Source organism: Sinocyclocheilus rhinocerous, unplaced genomic scaffold (assembly GCF_001515625.1).
Source record: "Sinocyclocheilus rhinocerous isolate Xijiao unplaced genomic scaffold, SAMN03320098_v1.1 scaffold792, whole genome shotgun sequence".
Classification (NCBI taxonomy): Eukaryota; Metazoa; Chordata; class Actinopteri; order Cypriniformes; family Cyprinidae; genus Sinocyclocheilus; species Sinocyclocheilus rhinocerous.
Genome location: NW_015626872.1, coordinates 398,994 through 416,385, shown reverse-complemented (window position 1 = coordinate 416,385; position 17,392 = coordinate 398,994). Strand labels below are relative to the sequence as shown.

Sequence of the window (17,392 nt, the reverse complement as noted above, 5' to 3'; positions counted from 1 at the left end):
CGCACGCTCGTCTGCCGCTTTAAATTCTCAAACTCGTGATAGCAGGATTGATTCTGATTGTCTGTCAATGTTTTTATCGTTCATCAGATGGAAAAAAATCTTTCTGAAAGTGATTCCAACGATATCGTTTCTCTGTGCCTTTATCGTTATAGTTGTGATGTGGACTCTGCTATTCTTTAATATTGAGAACGATTTTTAGAACTATATCTTTATCGTTATCTTTATAGTTATCGTCCTTGGTGTGAACGGGCCTTTACTCAATTTCCTTTTTATTGAAGAAAATGAAAGTATAATTAATGTAATTTGTTTTTAAAGATTTTATTAACTATAAAACTTGTGCAGTTATGCTAATTCAGAAGGGAAACTTTGTTGTCAGTTGAACAAGCCAATGTAAACATCTCAATTGCATTGTCTGCAAATTTGCAACAAACAAATGTACAGAGGTCCTATTTTTTATTAGGGGCCTACAGAACATTCTCAAAACAAAAAAAAGGACAGTTAAAAATGGCTTATTCAAAGAAAAATAAATAAATAAATAAAAATAGTAATTTCAAATGGTACCATAAAATAACCGGGTATCTGCAGGATCTGCACACTTGTTCAAATGAACCACACTAATGGAGCAATTGCACCAGAGTTTGAATCAAAAGTGTGAACACACCTTTAGATCAGTTTGGTTCATCGGCGCATCATGAGAGAAAGCTTTACATATAAGTGTTGTTTGTCAGGCCCGGAGTTTCCTGAACCCAGAGGACATCCTGAAGGGTGATGTGCTGGAGAGCCTGTCCCGAGTGCAGATGGCTATAGATGGGCTGACACACTTCAAGAGCACATATGAGGACAGAAGGGCCAATCTGAGTCAGTACCAGAGGAACCAGAATGAGGTGAAGCCTTGGGATTTCTCACCCCTCCTGGTGTTTGTCGGGCTGGATCACTTCATGAAGAGACTCAGAACAATTGAAGTAAGTGGAGAGACGTACTCACACATGTTCACATAAGTGTGTGTTTAGGCCATATATGGAATTATTTTAAGCGTCTGTAGTGCAAAATGTATTATCAGTGTTGTCTGGTTCTTTTTCATTGTCATCATCTAGACTCTCCTGCTGACTGTAGTTGATATGATGAAGTTGGAGAAGGTCGAGTTTGGAGGGATTCTAGGAAAATCTCTGAGCCAGCGAGTCCAGATCTTACATGAAGACTTCTTGGAGACATATAAAACATTCTCAGAGAAGCCGTATGACTGCCTTGATGTTAGTAATGTGGTAAGTGGGCAGCATCTCCTACAAAACACAACACAAACACTGAAGGTTGAAGTAGCTGTAACAAACGATGCTTCTTTGTAGGAGTTTGAAGCAGATTTCATGGAGTTTCAGCTCAAGGTGGAGAATACCGAGCGGCAGTTGAGTACAATCTTTTGTCATGCTTTTGATGATGCTGCTGGTCTGGAGCATGCTTTCAAGGTGAGCAAAACTTTCTGAAAATGTGACGATAAAATAATGTCTGAAAGCCTTTTTTGGTGGGGAGCTGCACACATGCTCCTGGTCTGGTAATAACTAAGAGTTTGGACATTATGCATAGACAGTTTCAGTGCTTTTTTCTGTCTTTAATGAGTTATAGATACCTGCATATTATCAAGTCCCAATCAGGAACGCAGCCTGAATTTTGAGACTGGAATGCACACAGATCTCCACAGACTCCAGATCTTTAACAGAGCTCAGTTTGAACCCTGCAGGAGAAGAAAACACGCTTTAGGCTCTTTGTGTATTTTTGAGTTGTAGTCATTTGAACTTGCAATGAACAGAATATTCCACCCTGGAACATATTTTCATTTCTGCTATATTTGATTTTTGCAGTTGATAGTGCAGTGAACCATAATATTAAAAAGTATGTCTTTGAATGAAGTTGGTGGAAAGCATTTGTGTTTCTGAAATACAATAAACACAACACAGTTTCAAAGAGTCTCTGCTTGGCAGGTTTTGGACATGTTTGGCAGACTGCTGGAGCGACCCCTGATAGCAGCCGATGCTCACACTAGATATCGGATGCTGATCAAAATGTTTGACAAGCAGCTGGAATGTTGCAAGTTGATCTTCAAGCAGCAGATGCAGACTGGAGAAACCCAAGGTTCAGTGTTCACAAACAACATCACCGGGCTGTTTGCTATTAACTTGGGTTTTTGATTTGACATCTGCTGTTTATTGGTCTTCCAGGTTACTCTCCTGTCTCCAAGAACATGCCTGTGGTTGCCGGAGGTTTGAAATTTGTCCAGCAATTGAAGGAACGCATACAGATCCCTTACAATAACTTCAGATTCATCAACCACCCGTAAATATCTTATGCTTGGGAAGGCTCGTTTGCAACTGCTTCTGTGTTAAACAACCACTTTATTTGTGTGATAATAGATGTATGGAGTCTGCGGATGGAAAGGAGATGATCCAGAAATACGATGAGTTGATGCAGCTACTCAAAGGGTCAGTGAAAATATTATATAAAATGTATGTGTGCAGAGTTGGGATGCACGATATTACCGGACTGATATCGGAACCGGCTGATAATGGCTTTAAATGTAAATATCGACATCGGCCCGATATGAAAAATTATACCGATATGTCTTGCCGATAAGAGGAATACGTTAACTCACATGTGCTCAGGGTGTGCTAGTGATTATATCATGTCAGCAGTGGGCTCATTCTTGAAGCAAAGTTTTGTCTGAATGATGATTGTATTCACTGTTTTGGATCGCTGCATTTAAACTGAGAATGCACGTACAGAATGACGCGTTAGGTGTGTGATAGAGTAAACAGTAATAGCAGGTGCAGCGGCAGCCTCCCCCGGGTCCTAACGCCCATTCGGTAAGGAGTTTTAATCTGTGGGGAGGCGCTGTTGGCCTACTTCTAATTAAATTAAAAGTAAAATAGCCTACACAAATAACATTTAGACTGTGTTTCTGATTAAATAAAGCAGTAATTGATGTCATAAAATAATAAATATGTTTTGATTTAAAGGTCAGAAGCTATAGCTTACATGGAAAAAAAATCACAAACATGACACTTGTAAATTAAAATTTTTTATATATACTGATTTATTAATTATTGTGCAATATGTTTTATTTTTTAAACAAATCATAAGCTCTAAAAGATTTTCAGAATTTTTACAACTCTTTTGCTTTAGACCATCTACAGATGTTAAATCTTAAAATAAAATGTTAGGGTTAACACTGCATCTTTCTGGGGAACAAAATGCAGTGATTGATATATAGTTTATTTATAGTTATTTTCAAAGCTTCGATGTACTGTCAAAAAAAACTTAATTATTGTTTATTTAATTCTAACAAATAAGTTCTTATTAAAAACTAACCAAAATCTAAAATATTTTGCTTATAATTTCTGCACAGGAGAGAGTTGTTTCCAAACAAAAGGAAATATATCGGTATCGGCCAAAATAAGTTGAAAAATATCGGCACATCGGATATCGGCAAAAATCCAATATCGTGCATCCCTAGTGCAGAGCTGGGTAGATTACTTACAAATTGTAATTCGTTACTGATTCCAAATTACATGACAAAAATTGTAGTTAGTAACGTAATCCATTACATTACATATTTTAGATTTAGATTACTTTTAGATTACTTTTGACCTAACTCGTTTATGACATTGATTTAAATAGGATGATCTTGTACCATATTGGCATAAGAATACAAAGAGTAAGAAAATATATTCCATTTGTTATTAACAACATGAAGTGCTTTACACATTATATTACGTCAAAGTTTCCCAAACTGGGTTTGTGGAGGAACTGCAGGGGGTTTATGAGTTTAATGAAAAGCTAATAATTAATTAAATCATACAATTTTAAATAAAATAAATAATTTTAAATCAATCAATCAATCAATCAAAAAAAAAAAAAAATTAAGAAAAAAGAAAATTAAATGATGTTATATTTGTTTACTTGCATGTCATGTGACCATAACCAATGTCAGACAACCGTGAAGTGAACATGCAAATGTGTTACTTAATTATAAAAAGTGGACTTGAAGTACAGGTGTACTTCAAGTAAATATATTAGGTGAAAGAGGATAAGATGACAAAAATGTGTAAACACCTGACTAATGTTTGGGCTTTGTGTGAATGTCCATAAAACTGGAGGACTTTCTGAGTGTACGTAAGCGGTAGGCTATTTTAGAAAGGAAAAATTAAAAGATGAAAAAGAAGAATTAGGGAGAATCGCACCGTTTTTGTGTTTGTCTCTTTAAATGCAAATGAGCCGGTGCTCCCGGCCCCCTTTTCAGAAGAGGGCGGAGCTTCAAGAGCTCATGCTACGGCATTTGCAAATAAACATTCCACTATTAGTACAAGCCTGTTATCTTTACAGAAAACGTACTTGGTTTAAAAGTCGGTCATCTGATTGTACTGTAATGATGGGAGAAACAAACCATTTCGAAGCTTCCAATCAATTGAACAAATTAGTTTGTAAAATTATTCACTCTAAATACCATACGCTGGTGAGGCCTGCTGGTCAAAACTGTGTAAATGCAACAAAACTCTTGCCAAATCATGCAAAAAAAAAACCCCAAACAAACAACAACAACAACAAAAAAAAAGCTTTTTCAAACCCAATGCAAATGCTTTCTTGAAAGTATAATATATCAATCAAAATAATAAAAAATGCAATCAAAATAATAAAATACCTTTAAATATGAAGTGTCTATATAATATGTATTTTTTAAATAATTATTATTAATTTGCGGGGCTTGTTTTGTTTGTTTTATGGAGAGCTTGTCTAAACAGGCCAGTAAGAGACTATTAACTACTACGCATCCTTTTAATTACACAAATGTCTCATTAAAAATGTCAACAAATTGATAAAACTGATCCGTGATTAGAGACGCTGGTTCAATGGTTCGCCGCTGGGGGCGATCTCAATGAACTCGCATGTTAAGGTAAAGTATTGAAATTTTGAAACATTTCGAAACAGTTATGGCGTAACCAAGCCTCGTTTACTGAAATCACGTGACTTTGGCATTTTGATACGCGCTCCGAACCTTCATGTAAGAACAATTGTTTCGAAACAAATGATTTGCAAAAGTTTCGAAGCTTCATGAAGCAGTGTTTCAAAAGCGGCCATCACTATTGTACTGTGCGTAATAAACGCACGTTTATGAAACAAATATGACTCCTATGTTCACTGGTGCATCCCAAAACACAACACTTGTAAGGCCTCTTTGGCGCTGACATTGTATATCTCCAGCAGCTACAGCAAGAAAACAGTAAAGGTGGACTGCTGCTTCTCACTCAAGCATTGTGTCTTGTCACAAATAGGCGGGATTTCTTCCCTACAACGACATCATCGTAGGGAGAAATCTGGAATCGCATGTTCAGAGAGACAGTTTATGATTTATTGGGATTATAAAAAAATGAGTGGGTGGATTTTTACCATTATAGGCTGGTTGTTTTCACACACTGTGGCCACACAACTGTGTTGAAACACCTTATAAAAGTGTTTTTTGCATAATTGGTCCCCCTTTAAATCCCTGTTATTAATCATGTTTATTTTGATTGTGTGTCTCAGCTGATAACTTTAATCCCAGATGAACCGTTTTTGTTTAGCCAATGTATAGACCGCTATGATCCACCTTTGTTAAAATAAATGAGGCTTTTTATTGAAAGACCTATATATTCTCTGCTGCAAGCGTGAACAGTAAGGTGTAACGTGAAGATAGGGTGGTATTGCTGAGGGACCTTCAAGCTCAACATGGAATAAACAAATAAAACATGATTTATTTGCTCATTTAGGCGCTAGTGTCTGTAGATTATTACTTCAGGGTCTAATTTTCTCCAATTACGTGCAATGCTTCCATATCACAGCTTGAACAATGGTTGTGTAAAGCGTTGCTGATGTAGGAATGCATGTTACATGTGACCAAGGACGTGATGCATGTGTGTGTTTCCCTTCATGTGAGATTAAACAAATGATGCATTTCCCAAGGAGCCAGATCTGCATTCTCTCCAGTCAGAAATTAAGCCTCCTCGTTAGATGATGGTAATCAGCGATGTTGCGTAAACACAATCTAGCTGGAGCTGTTATTGGTATCTCTAGTCATTATTTCTTGACACTGAGATGTAGGAGTTGTGTGAAGCAAAGCGATATTTGATTTCATGGACCGCAGCTCTGCAACTCTAATAAGACGATCAAGCTCATACCAAATCCAATAAAGGCCAGAGTGTACGGCCTCTCACAATCGGCCTATAAAGAGATTACTGTAACAGTACAGGGACCCGACGCGCTTCTTGATGAATGCTGTACCAACAGTTAAAACCTTACACACGTAACCCTACTTACATAAGCATTTGATGGTCTAAAACTGTGCGTATGTTTAAAATTGAGATTTGAATATTTAAGAGTTCGCCTGTTTAGAGCCTTGATGCATGTGGATGTTCACTAAAGAAGTGTTCACAATCCCTCAGCATGCCTGTCTGTACTGTCGTTCAAATCAATGTAGCTCAAAACATTTTCTGACCCCATATTTATTCTGTGAAAGTGAATAAAGATGTTTGAGAGAATGAAGGTGGATGCTGATTCATACTGTCAAGCTCCAACAAGCAAAAGCGTGCACTATTAAAGTGTTCCATCTGGCTTGTGCACTATATTACTTTTTCTGCACAGACTGAAATTCATGCAATCGTTTATCTTTCCATCTAATCCAGCTGGAAAATCTCCATTGCAATTGCATTTGATGCCAAAAAGGTATCTTTGTATGGAGTGCTCTTTTAAGAAGCTTCTTTATGTTTTGTTCATCTTGGCAGTTTGAAGCACTGCCCACTATTGATGTATGAAGAGCAGCCTTTCATTAAATTCCCTAATTTTAGCATACATCAAAAAATGACATGTTAGTAATTCTCCTGCTGCCTTTTTCACCAGATACTCCTCGAAACTGTATGACATCTGGACGAGTTCTGTGGCTGAGAAGTCACAGTTTAATCTCCAGAAGCCGCTGATATCCCGAGAGCAGAGAACGAGACTCATCTCTGTCAACTTCAGCCCGCAGGTCAGGCTGCAGCTCTCCTCACACACATATGTTAATATCTACAGGCCAGTTCCCTTATCGAACTTGACTCTCGTCTCGCCCTGTAGCTGGTTTCTGTGCTGCGGGAGGTGAAGTACCTGGAGGCCAGACAGGCTGAAGTCATTCCAGATATGGCTGCAGACATTTATTCCAACAGAGAGCTACTGTGGCAGTATGTGGCCAATCTGGAGCTCACAACCAACTGGTACAACAAAGTGATGAGCAGCATGCTCGAGGTGGAGATGCCGCTGATCCAGAGCCAGCTGACAGACATTGACGCCAAGCTCAAAGAAGCTGAGGAGAACCTCTGCTGGACAAGCCAAGGTAGAGATGATCAGTGCTAAACCCTCAAATAACTGAGATTGATCCACTACAGCCGTTAGTGTGATGCAAACATCATTATGAACACTCAAAACTACAGCATCCTGCTGGCTAATTCAGGGCAGCACAGGTGTGACATCTCAGGACACTTCCATCAGTGATATCTGAACATTTTCCATAAAATATTTCATCAAAAGCACCTTCAAAACCATTATCATAGTTAACTAAAACCGAAATTAAAAATGAAAGCCATAAATAAACAATCTTGTTACATGAAAGAAAATATAAGTACATTTTTATTTCAGCAAGTTGCCAAAGCAACATTTCTCATTTGAATTCAGTTGAAGCTGATGTACTAAAATTACTAAAACTGAAATTTAAAAAATTTCAACCATAAAAAATGTATTGTTACCTAAAATAATAATAAAAAAAACTTATTTCAGCGAGTTGTCAAAGCAACATTTAATTTAGTTTAGTGTACTAAATAACAAACTGAAATAAAAATTAATCAACTTTATAGACATAAAAACTGCTAAAATGACTAAAACACAACATTTCTAAAACTTGAACTAAAATTTTAATGAAAATGGAAAATACAAAAAAACAAAAATGGATTCAATGTATTAATAAAAACTATAATAGTATTTCAATGATACTAAAATAACTCAAAATATCAGCATTTCTCAGCATTCTTCACCGTAGAACGTTTGTTGAAGGCTCAGATCAAAATCTTTTATCAGTTTGTGTTTTTATTTGATAATTGAGCTTAATTATATTGTTCTTATTTTTATGAGTCTGCCTATGTTACTGTACTTCTTCATACTCATGTTTTTTTTTTATTTGTGAAAGAAATAGTTCAAGTCATGTTGTTTCAAACCTGTATGATTTATTTCTTCTGTTGAGCCCAAAAAGTGATGTTTAGCAGAATGTTCATGCTGATAGAAGTGGACACACCACATAATAATTACAACAGTCATAGTGTCTTACATTTTTTCCTCTGTTGTAAAAAGATAATTTATGTTTGGAATGACATGATGTTTGACTTTATATACTCTAGATTTTATATACACTAAATCTCTAATGAGTTTTCTCTGGTAGGGATTTGGGAATACATCCAGGATATCCGTGAGACGGTATATGACTTGGAGCAACGCCTACAGAGGACTAAAGACAATGTTGAGGAGATCCAGACTATCATGAAGAGCTGGACTACCCCAGTCTTTGAGAGGAAGGAGGGGAAGAAAGATACTCTTCTAAACCTGGAAGATAAGACCGAGCGTCTGGAGAGAACGTACGGCCAGATCCGAGCTTCAGGAACCAAGATCCATCTGTTGCTGAAAGTATGCAGCGGTGATCCCATCAAATAACAACTGACAGAATGACTCATTTTAAAGGAGCCGCTCACCCAAACATTTCTACTCCTTATAAGAATTATCTTTTTGTTTTGTTTCAGGACAACATGTCACTCTTCAAAGCAGACCCGTCTTCTGCGCGGTGGAAGGTTTATGTGGATTACATTGATGAAATGGTCATTGATGGTTTCTACAGTGCTGTTGAGAGCTCCCTCAAGTTCTTCTTGGACAACACAGGTGTGCTTTTAGATTTTTTTTAAGCCTTACTAGAAATGATTATAGGGGTTTTCCCTCATTGGAGATTGATTGTTCTGCACTAAACAATTACACCAATCCCCTGATACAGACCAGAAGGCTGGATTAGCCCCACTCTTTGAGGTCCAGCTGCTTCTGCAGGTTCCTGAGATTGTGTTTTATCCGTCGCTGGAGTTCAGTGCTTCAGGCGGGTTCCATGATCTGGTGGAGAGCCTCATCAATAGCGTCTTTAGGATCTCTGCTCTTGTGCCACGATTATCTGAGCACAGCGGTTTCCCACACTATCAGGTACTGAGCCAAACACATCACTTCATCTGGATTTAGATACTATGAAATGGTGTCTGTGCCATGCTACTTCTGCAGGGATTCTGCAGGACTTAAATGTGCTGTATGTAGGTTTCTGACTGTGCTAAAGCATAAAATACCATAATATGTTTGCAGGTGTTTAATATCATTGCGCCTGCTGCACCCATGGTACGGCAGCAAAGTTCCTTGATTATTATGCCGGAATGAGAGTATAGTTCCTAGCCATATCGGCCTAAAAAGTCGCAACTTTTCAATTTCCGTCGGTCTTAGTACACGATGTAACTACAGAAGAGTCAAGTTTTAAATAGGCCTAGAAAATCGCAACTTTTCATTTTCCGTCGGTCTTAGTACACGATGTAACTACAGAAGAGTCAAGTTTTAAATAGGAAAAATATAGAAACTCTTTAGTCATTTTTGAGCAAGATGCTAACGGACTAATCAGATTCAATGATCTATGCTAAGCTACAGCAAAAAAAAACTACCGCCAGACCCGGAGATCGCCTGAATGGATTCAAAAATGGTAAAACTCAACTGTTTAACTCTAGGGGAGTTGGAAAATGAGCCTATTTTCCAAAATAGTGGAGTGTTCCTTTAAATTGGAGCAGAAAGTCATAACATTAAATGTTGTCAAGAGGCAGATCAAGTCTTTACATTTTGATAAAAGATTTTGAAAGAACAAACATCTTTTTTTCCCCTAAATTGTGCACAATGACCCCAGAAAAACATATTAAGAAAGTAAATGCAGTGAATTTTGTTTTCATGTTTCTTATGCAAGTGGTTTATGATCAGATATGTTTACATAAAGTCGTCTTGTTCCATCAGGCAGATATGGAGGACATGGTGGACTTTGCGGAGTGGAGGCATCTTCTGATGGAGCGCGTGAGGAAAGTCATGGGACAGTGCTGTGAGTATCGTAACAGCCTGGAACACTACGCTTACCTCTACGTGGACGACCGGAAGGAGTTCATGCGTCAGTTCCTGCTGTACGGTCATGTGCTCACGAGCGAAGAGATCGAGGCCCACGCCGAGCACGGCGTCCCAGAAACCCCTCCGACTCTGGAGTGCTTCCGCAAGCAGGTGGACTCGTACGAGCTCTTATATGTGGAGGTGCAGCGGCTGGAGCCCGTCCATGTGTTTGAGAGTTGGATGAGGGTGGATGCACGAGCCTTCAAAAGTGCCCTGCTCAACGTCATCAGAAAGTGGAGCTTCATGTTCAAACAGCATCTTATTGATCATGTGACGCACAGGTAAAAGCACTGAGTTCCTAATTACAATACAATTATGCATCAGAGCCAGTTTAAGCAGGGCCCTATGATTTCTGCAGTGTGGAAAACACAGACACAATCATGTAATCCAGTCATAAAAATGGAATTTTCTGTTTAATGCAGAATGTCACAGAATTGGGCAAATTTTGGATTAATAAATCAAAAGTAGGTCAATACACTTAATCAAAAGGTCATATGGACTATAGTCTGTGAATATTAAACCACAAAAATACTATTTAAATATGAATCCTGCATGTTCTGCGTGTCTCGTGAATGAATGGAGCAGACGCATTTTCAGGGTCAGTGCCATTAACGCAAAATAAAAGTTCAGTTTAACTTGAAGAAATTATGACAGAAATATAGAACTGTTATGTACTATGTAAACAATTTTTCTTCCATGTTTTAATTTTAACAGTAAACACCAGTACTTTTGCAGCACTTTGTTTGCCGAAAAAAAAAATTACAGGGTTTGTTAATTTTCATTTGATTAAAAAAATTATTAAACTGGTAATACGTTTTGCCTACATTTGGTTAACAACAGAACAATTAAAATATATAAAACAAAGAATTTCAGAAAACTGTTCATTGGGCCAAACAAACAAATAAATAAACAAAATGTTTTCATGAATTCAATTGATTAGACATGCTTTTTGATTGTTAAAATTTAATTAAAAATAAAAAAGGAAAACACAATTTGGAAAAATAAAACGGAATCTTAAAAAAAAAAAAAATCATGGGGCCCTAAAAATGTAATTTTTGTAACACTTCTATTAAATTGTTGTTAAATTGTGTAAGTTTAATGATTTCAAATAATTAGACATGCTTTTTAAGTGTAACAATTTAATTTAACCATTGAAATGGAATCCAGAAAAATTTAAACAGAAAAATGGAATTTAGGACAAAGTAAATAAATAAATAAATAGATACATACATAAATAAATAAGTAAGTAAAAACAGGTTTCATAAGTTACCAAATGGTCTGCCTGATATTTTTTACATGTCTTGTCTGATCTGTTATGTTTGTGGCTGTAGTCTGTCTGACCTGGAGGAGTTCATCGGGCTGACGGAGGCTGGTCTGAGTAAGAAGGTGGAGGAGGGTGACTATAACGGTCTGGTGGACATCATGGGTTACCTGATGGCAGTTAAAGACCGTCAGAGCACTACAGATGAGATGTTCGAGCCTCTGCAGCACACCATTGATCTGCTGAAGACTTATGAACAGGAACTCCCAGAGCTTGTGTACAGACAGCTAGAGGTACGTTTGTCTATAAACTAATCCTGAAAACCTGTGAGAGAAGCTCAAACTCACTGTTTTACTGGATCTGACTGATAAAGCCATTAAACTGAGGCCAAGATTTAGCATGCCAATCTCTATTAGCAATAACTATTCTATGAACCTAATGTTCTGTGGGTAGATTCTGAATGTAAAGTGTTATTTAGACCAGTGAGGAATTTCCATGATTGTTCTTGGCCATATTCACAAAAATCTATATGTAGCTAGTGTAATATATGAAGCAACCCAATAAATTCATTAAACATCTTACATTTGGCGATTTAAGACAAGATTGAGGTTATCTTTATAACTTTAAGATTGTTTTTCTGTCTAAATGCACTAGACAGACAAGTTCAGCTTTTAAGAAATGCATCTTGATACCTTACTTTTTTTTTTTGATGAACAGGTGCTGCCGGAGAAGTGGAATAACATGAAGAAGCAGGCGGTGTTGGTGAAGCAGCATGTTGCTCCGCTGCAGGCTGGCGAGGTGGCTAACCTACGCAGGAAATGCGCTGCATTCGATGTGGAGCAGCACACCTTCAGAGAGCAGTTCCGCAAGAAAGACTTTTTCAGGTACATGATACAGTCTGGAGGATAACAGTAATCATGGCTACAGCAGGGACGGAAACTAACGGGAGATTTGGGCAAAAATTTCATAAAAATGAACAAAAATACCCCCTAAATTCAAGATAAGGTGGCAAAAATGCCCCTGAACAATTAAACTAATTATTAGATTAAAGTGAAATGTGAAATGAATGAAAAGTGTCGATTTCAGCATTACATTTACACTGAGTGAATTCTGAATCTGCAGTCGCAAATTCTCTCATCATAAACATGTACAGAACAGATGTAAAAGATTAATTTCGCAGTGTAGATGCTTCGGTGATTATGGGAGTTTCTGCGAAAGTGCATAACTTACATTTTCAGTGTTCTTATTTACGCTTCAGTGTTCTTTACTCACATTTTTTTTATATGTGAGCTTTTATATAATATATGCTACTGAAATAACCAATGTGAAGTCTTGATTTTCTAATCCGCAAAGAGTGCTAAACAAATTCATAAACGATTCTTAGCTTGTTTTGTAGCCAAAATAAAAATTTTCACCACATAAAATGAATCGACATTAATCATTATTACATTATCAGTAATCAATAATAATGATTTTGTCATGATATTCCAGCTTCACCCTAAACAGTCTGTGTAAATCAACATAAGCACAGCTTCTGTTCCAGCTTTGCAGAGTAAAGATGGCTTCGTTGATGTTGAAACAATTGATTGGTATCAGTATATAGTACTGTCATTGATTAAAGTAACTGGTCAAATTTAAGTAGGATTTTACATAAAAAAAAAAAAAAAATAGCAACACCGATACATTAAGGTAATTCTAAAAATTGCCCTTACAAAGGTAAAAATGGCCTGTAAATCAATTTCTGGGTCATATACTGGCCCTTAATGAAAAAAGTTCATTTCTGACCACGGTCACTAACATGCATTTGCCTCGGTTTGTTTTCAGGTTTGACTGTGTGAATCCACATGAGATGCTGGACGAAGCACACGACCAAATTCAGGAGATGGAGACCACGATGGCCGGGCTCATTGTGTCCGCCAATCTCTTTGAAGTCAACATATCAGACTACAGACAGCTGAAGCAGTGCCGCAAAGAGCTGCCCATTCTCAAGGAGTTGTGGGATCTGGTCTTGGTGGTCCAGTCCTGTTTGGAGGCCTGGCAGATGACGCCCTGGAGACAGATCAACGTGGATGACATGGAGATGGAGTGCAAGCGCTTCTCTAAGGAGCTCCGCACGCTGGACAAAGAGGCTCGCCCGTGGGATGCCTTCAGCGGGCTGGACGGCACCGTGAAGAACACACTAGTCTCGCTGAGAGCCGTCGCCGAGCTCCAGAACCCGGCCATCCGTCCTCGCCACTGGCAGCAGCTGATGAACGCCACCGGAGTGCGCTTCACCATGGACAAGGACACCACGCTGGCCGACCTGCTTCGCCTCAACCTGCACCACTTCGAGGACGAAGTGAGAGGCATCGTGGATCGCGCCGTGAAGGAGATGGGCATGGAGAAGGTGCTCAGTGAGCTGGACGCCACCTGGACCAGCATGGCGTTTGATTTTGAGCCTCATCCACGGACTAACATTCCTCTGTTGAAGTCCAGCGAGGAACTGATCGAAACGCTGGAGGACAACCAGGTGCAGCTGCAGAATCTGATGACGTCGAAGTACATCTCCTTCTTCCTGGAGGAGGTTTCCACGTGGCAGCGGAAGCTCTCGGTGACGGACTCCGTGATCTCCATCTGGTTCGAGGTTCAGAGGACGTGGAGTCACCTGGAGAGCATCTTTATCGGTTCTGACGACATTCGCTCTCAGCTACCAGAGGTCGGGCTTGCTGATGTGTTTCTAATATTATTCTGAATATTTACCCGAAACGCAGCTTTGCAGGAATGTACAAATGGCATACTAAAGATAAAATGTGAAACAAGACATCTGAGATGTTTTAATGGAGAGCCGCTCAGATTCAGGGAGCATCTTGTCCTGCCCTCTGGCACTGTGTTCATAGATCTAGATGAGAGATGAAAATGTCCATCGTGTGCGTTTGGCCGAAAACATTTGGATAATTACCATTGGGTGCCTGTGGCCAGACGCGCAGATGTTCCTCAGAATGTCAGAGGTTGTTTTGGGTTTTTGCTCTCTGGCAGATGAAGTTGTTTCGACTCATTCTGTCATGAATGTCTCCACAGGACTCCAAACGCTTCGATGGTATTGATACTGATTTCAAAGAGCTGACGCACGACGCCAGTAAAACACCTAACGTTGTGGAGGCCACCAATAAACCCGGGCTCTACGACAAACTGGAGGACATTCAGGGCAGGTCTGCAGCTGCTTTCTGGAATTATGTGCTTGTCTGATTTAAAAACTTCCTCTCTGCAACTTTAAGGAATAGTTCACTGCAAATTGAGTCATTATGTAATCGCCCTTATGTTGTTTCAGCCCCCAAATGTTTTAAAACTATAACACTAACTATAAAGTTTTAATAGTCGCTCTACACTGCAAAAAAAAATATTAATGAATTAATAATCATTTTCCTCCAGCACAAATATCTAAACATTCTTGAATCAGTAATATACATTTACTTGAAAAGCAAAATTACTTTGTTTTCTGAAAAATGCATCAAAATGTTGTTTAAAACAAGACATTTTTTTTCTTGTTGTTAATTTTGTACTTAATTTTGATACATTTTTCAGAAAACAAGACTGAATATCTGATGTCATTTTGCTTCTCTAAATGTATCTTGGTTTAAGAATGATTAGAGATTCAGATCAAATACACTGAAGAAGAAAATCATTTTTTGCAGTATAACTCTAACAGAAAGGTGAGTTCACACTACAATTATAGCGATAACAATACAGAACAATTCATTGGAATCACTTTCAGAACAATTTTTGTCCAGCTGATGAATGATAAAATCAATGATAGCCAATCAGAATCCATCCGGCTTTAAGCACTCGATCATTTAAGGTGGCAGATGACTGGAATAAACGTTATTGTGTGCTGCCAATACGCTAATGTACAGTACTGTATCGTTATCGGCGTCAAAAAAGGCCAATAAAGCATCATGAATCTAAAGAACTTAATATGCCCTCACACTATATTCCACATCTTCTGAAGCCATACAGTAACTTTATTTTAGCATCGCTGATAACCCTCTGCTGGAAAAAAATTTAAAATCCTCATTCAGGAAGTGCTCATTTCAGAATGCACACATGGAATGCTTCAGTGTACCGTGATGCTTTGCGCTAAACTGATTATCTCTCAGATTCAGAGTGTGACCATGTTCTTGCAGATTGTCTCGTTGTGAAAAAGCCCTGGCAGAGTATCTGGACACCAAGCGCTTGGCCTTCCCACGCTTCTACTTCATCTCCTCTGCTGACCTGCTGGACATCCTGTCCAGTGGCACTGACCCTCACCAGGTACATCTGCATCACATAAACACATATTTATGTGCCTAAAATAATTAAGCACGAAGTAGTGCTTATGGCCAAACTGCAGTGCAGTGCTGCCATTATTTGTCTTTTGCACCCACTAGATGGCAGTGTTGATTGTGGTTTCTTAAGTTGTCTTGAATGCACACTGCAAGTTTTCCATATGTCACATTAGGACGAAATTGAACCGAAATAGCAGCTGTGCAGTTGTGAAGCCGTACATTTTTCCCCTCAGGTTCAGAAGCATCTGTCAAAGTTGTTTGACAATATGGCGAAGCTGAAGTTTGAAACGGACGCAGGTGGAAAGCTCACCAAGACGGGGCTCGGTATGTTCAGTAAGGAGGACGAGTACGTTCAGTTCAACGAGCCCTGCGACTGCACCGGCCAGGTACAGCCAGCCTCGGCCTTATTTACCCACAATGCACCGCAAATTATCATGAGGGCAATTAGAGGAGTTTGTTTACAGAGACAGATACGCTCCGTGTTTTTATTCTGCAGCATACCTTTACAAAAGGCATTTTAATTAGGAAATATTCATTTATTTATTTAACAACACATGAAATAGTGATAGTGGTACATGCTGCATGCTTGGCACATTGTTACAGACATGAATAACAACTCAAATCTTGTGCTTTGTGGAGATGATGCATGCTGCTACATTTCTAAGTGACTGAAATGTGAAATAATCCCACAGATTTAAACTGAAGATGTGTAGTATGGCCACAAGTGATGTCCGGGGAGGATACTTCTCAATATTTGCTTTTAATGACCCTACAAGATCAAAATATCTCCTACAAGAAGAAAACACTAATTTGGTTAAGGTATTTATTTAACTGAGAAAATGATTAGGCAAAAAGACAAACAAACAAACTACAGGAATCATGGGTTTTATTTTACTATTCAAAAAATGTATAGAAAAACAAAAAGCTTACAGGAAATTAAAGGGTTAGTTCACCCAAAAATGAAAATTCTGTCATTAATTACTCACCCTCGTGTTGTTCCAAACCCGTAAGACCTTCGTTCATCTTCGGAACACAATTTAAGATATTTTTGATGAAATCTGAGGGCTCTCTGACCCTCCCATAGACAGCAAGGTAACTACCACGTTCAAGGTTCAGAAAAGTACCAAGATGATCGACAAAGTAGTCCGTGTGACATCAGTGGTTCAACTGTAAAGTTCAACTGTAAACGAACCCTATAAGAATACATCTAAAACAAAAACATAATCAGTTATTAATATTTTGTTGTTTTTGATTACAGCAGTCATTCTCCAGGGCAGAACTCAATATGTTTTGCACATGTGGTGTAATTTGTCATGTTTCATTGCACAATATGCTTACAAAATCCTTAATAGGGTCATGGACCAAAATGGATTTTCAAGCATCAAAACAATAAAAGTTTAATTCAGCTTTAAATTGTATTTTTTTTAATGAATTAGAACGTGTCCTGTTTAATTCTAAACAATAAATAAAGACTATAATACATTTTTACCATGATTTACAAAATAAAAAGTAGTTTATATACCAGACAATATTGTCAAGCATATTTAGAACAAGATACTCTATTTAA

At 38.2% G+C, this 17,392-nt stretch overlaps 1 protein-coding gene across 1 annotated transcript in view; it reads left to right on the top strand.

Annotated features, from left to right (window-relative positions):
* Positions 1–17,392, top strand: part of dnah9 (dynein, axonemal, heavy chain 9) — a 113,772-nt gene that overhangs the window by 4,741 nt on the left and 91,639 nt on the right. The window contains exons 6-23 of the mRNA XM_016527147.1: positions 729–962; positions 1,095–1,262; positions 1,344–1,460; positions 1,974–2,124; positions 2,211–2,325; positions 2,403–2,471; positions 6,919–7,045; positions 7,132–7,387; positions 8,483–8,724; positions 8,838–8,973; positions 9,083–9,279; positions 10,120–10,544; positions 11,595–11,817; positions 12,242–12,408; positions 13,349–14,219; positions 14,582–14,712; positions 15,685–15,811; positions 16,059–16,211. Coding sequence (XP_016382633.1) covers positions 729–962; positions 1,095–1,262; positions 1,344–1,460; positions 1,974–2,124; positions 2,211–2,325; positions 2,403–2,471; positions 6,919–7,045; positions 7,132–7,387; positions 8,483–8,724; positions 8,838–8,973; positions 9,083–9,279; positions 10,120–10,544; positions 11,595–11,817; positions 12,242–12,408; positions 13,349–14,219; positions 14,582–14,712; positions 15,685–15,811; positions 16,059–16,211 — 3,909 coding nt within the window. The remainder of the gene's footprint in view (positions 1–728; positions 963–1,094; positions 1,263–1,343; positions 1,461–1,973; positions 2,125–2,210; positions 2,326–2,402; positions 2,472–6,918; positions 7,046–7,131; positions 7,388–8,482; positions 8,725–8,837; positions 8,974–9,082; positions 9,280–10,119; positions 10,545–11,594; positions 11,818–12,241; positions 12,409–13,348; positions 14,220–14,581; positions 14,713–15,684; positions 15,812–16,058; positions 16,212–17,392) is intronic.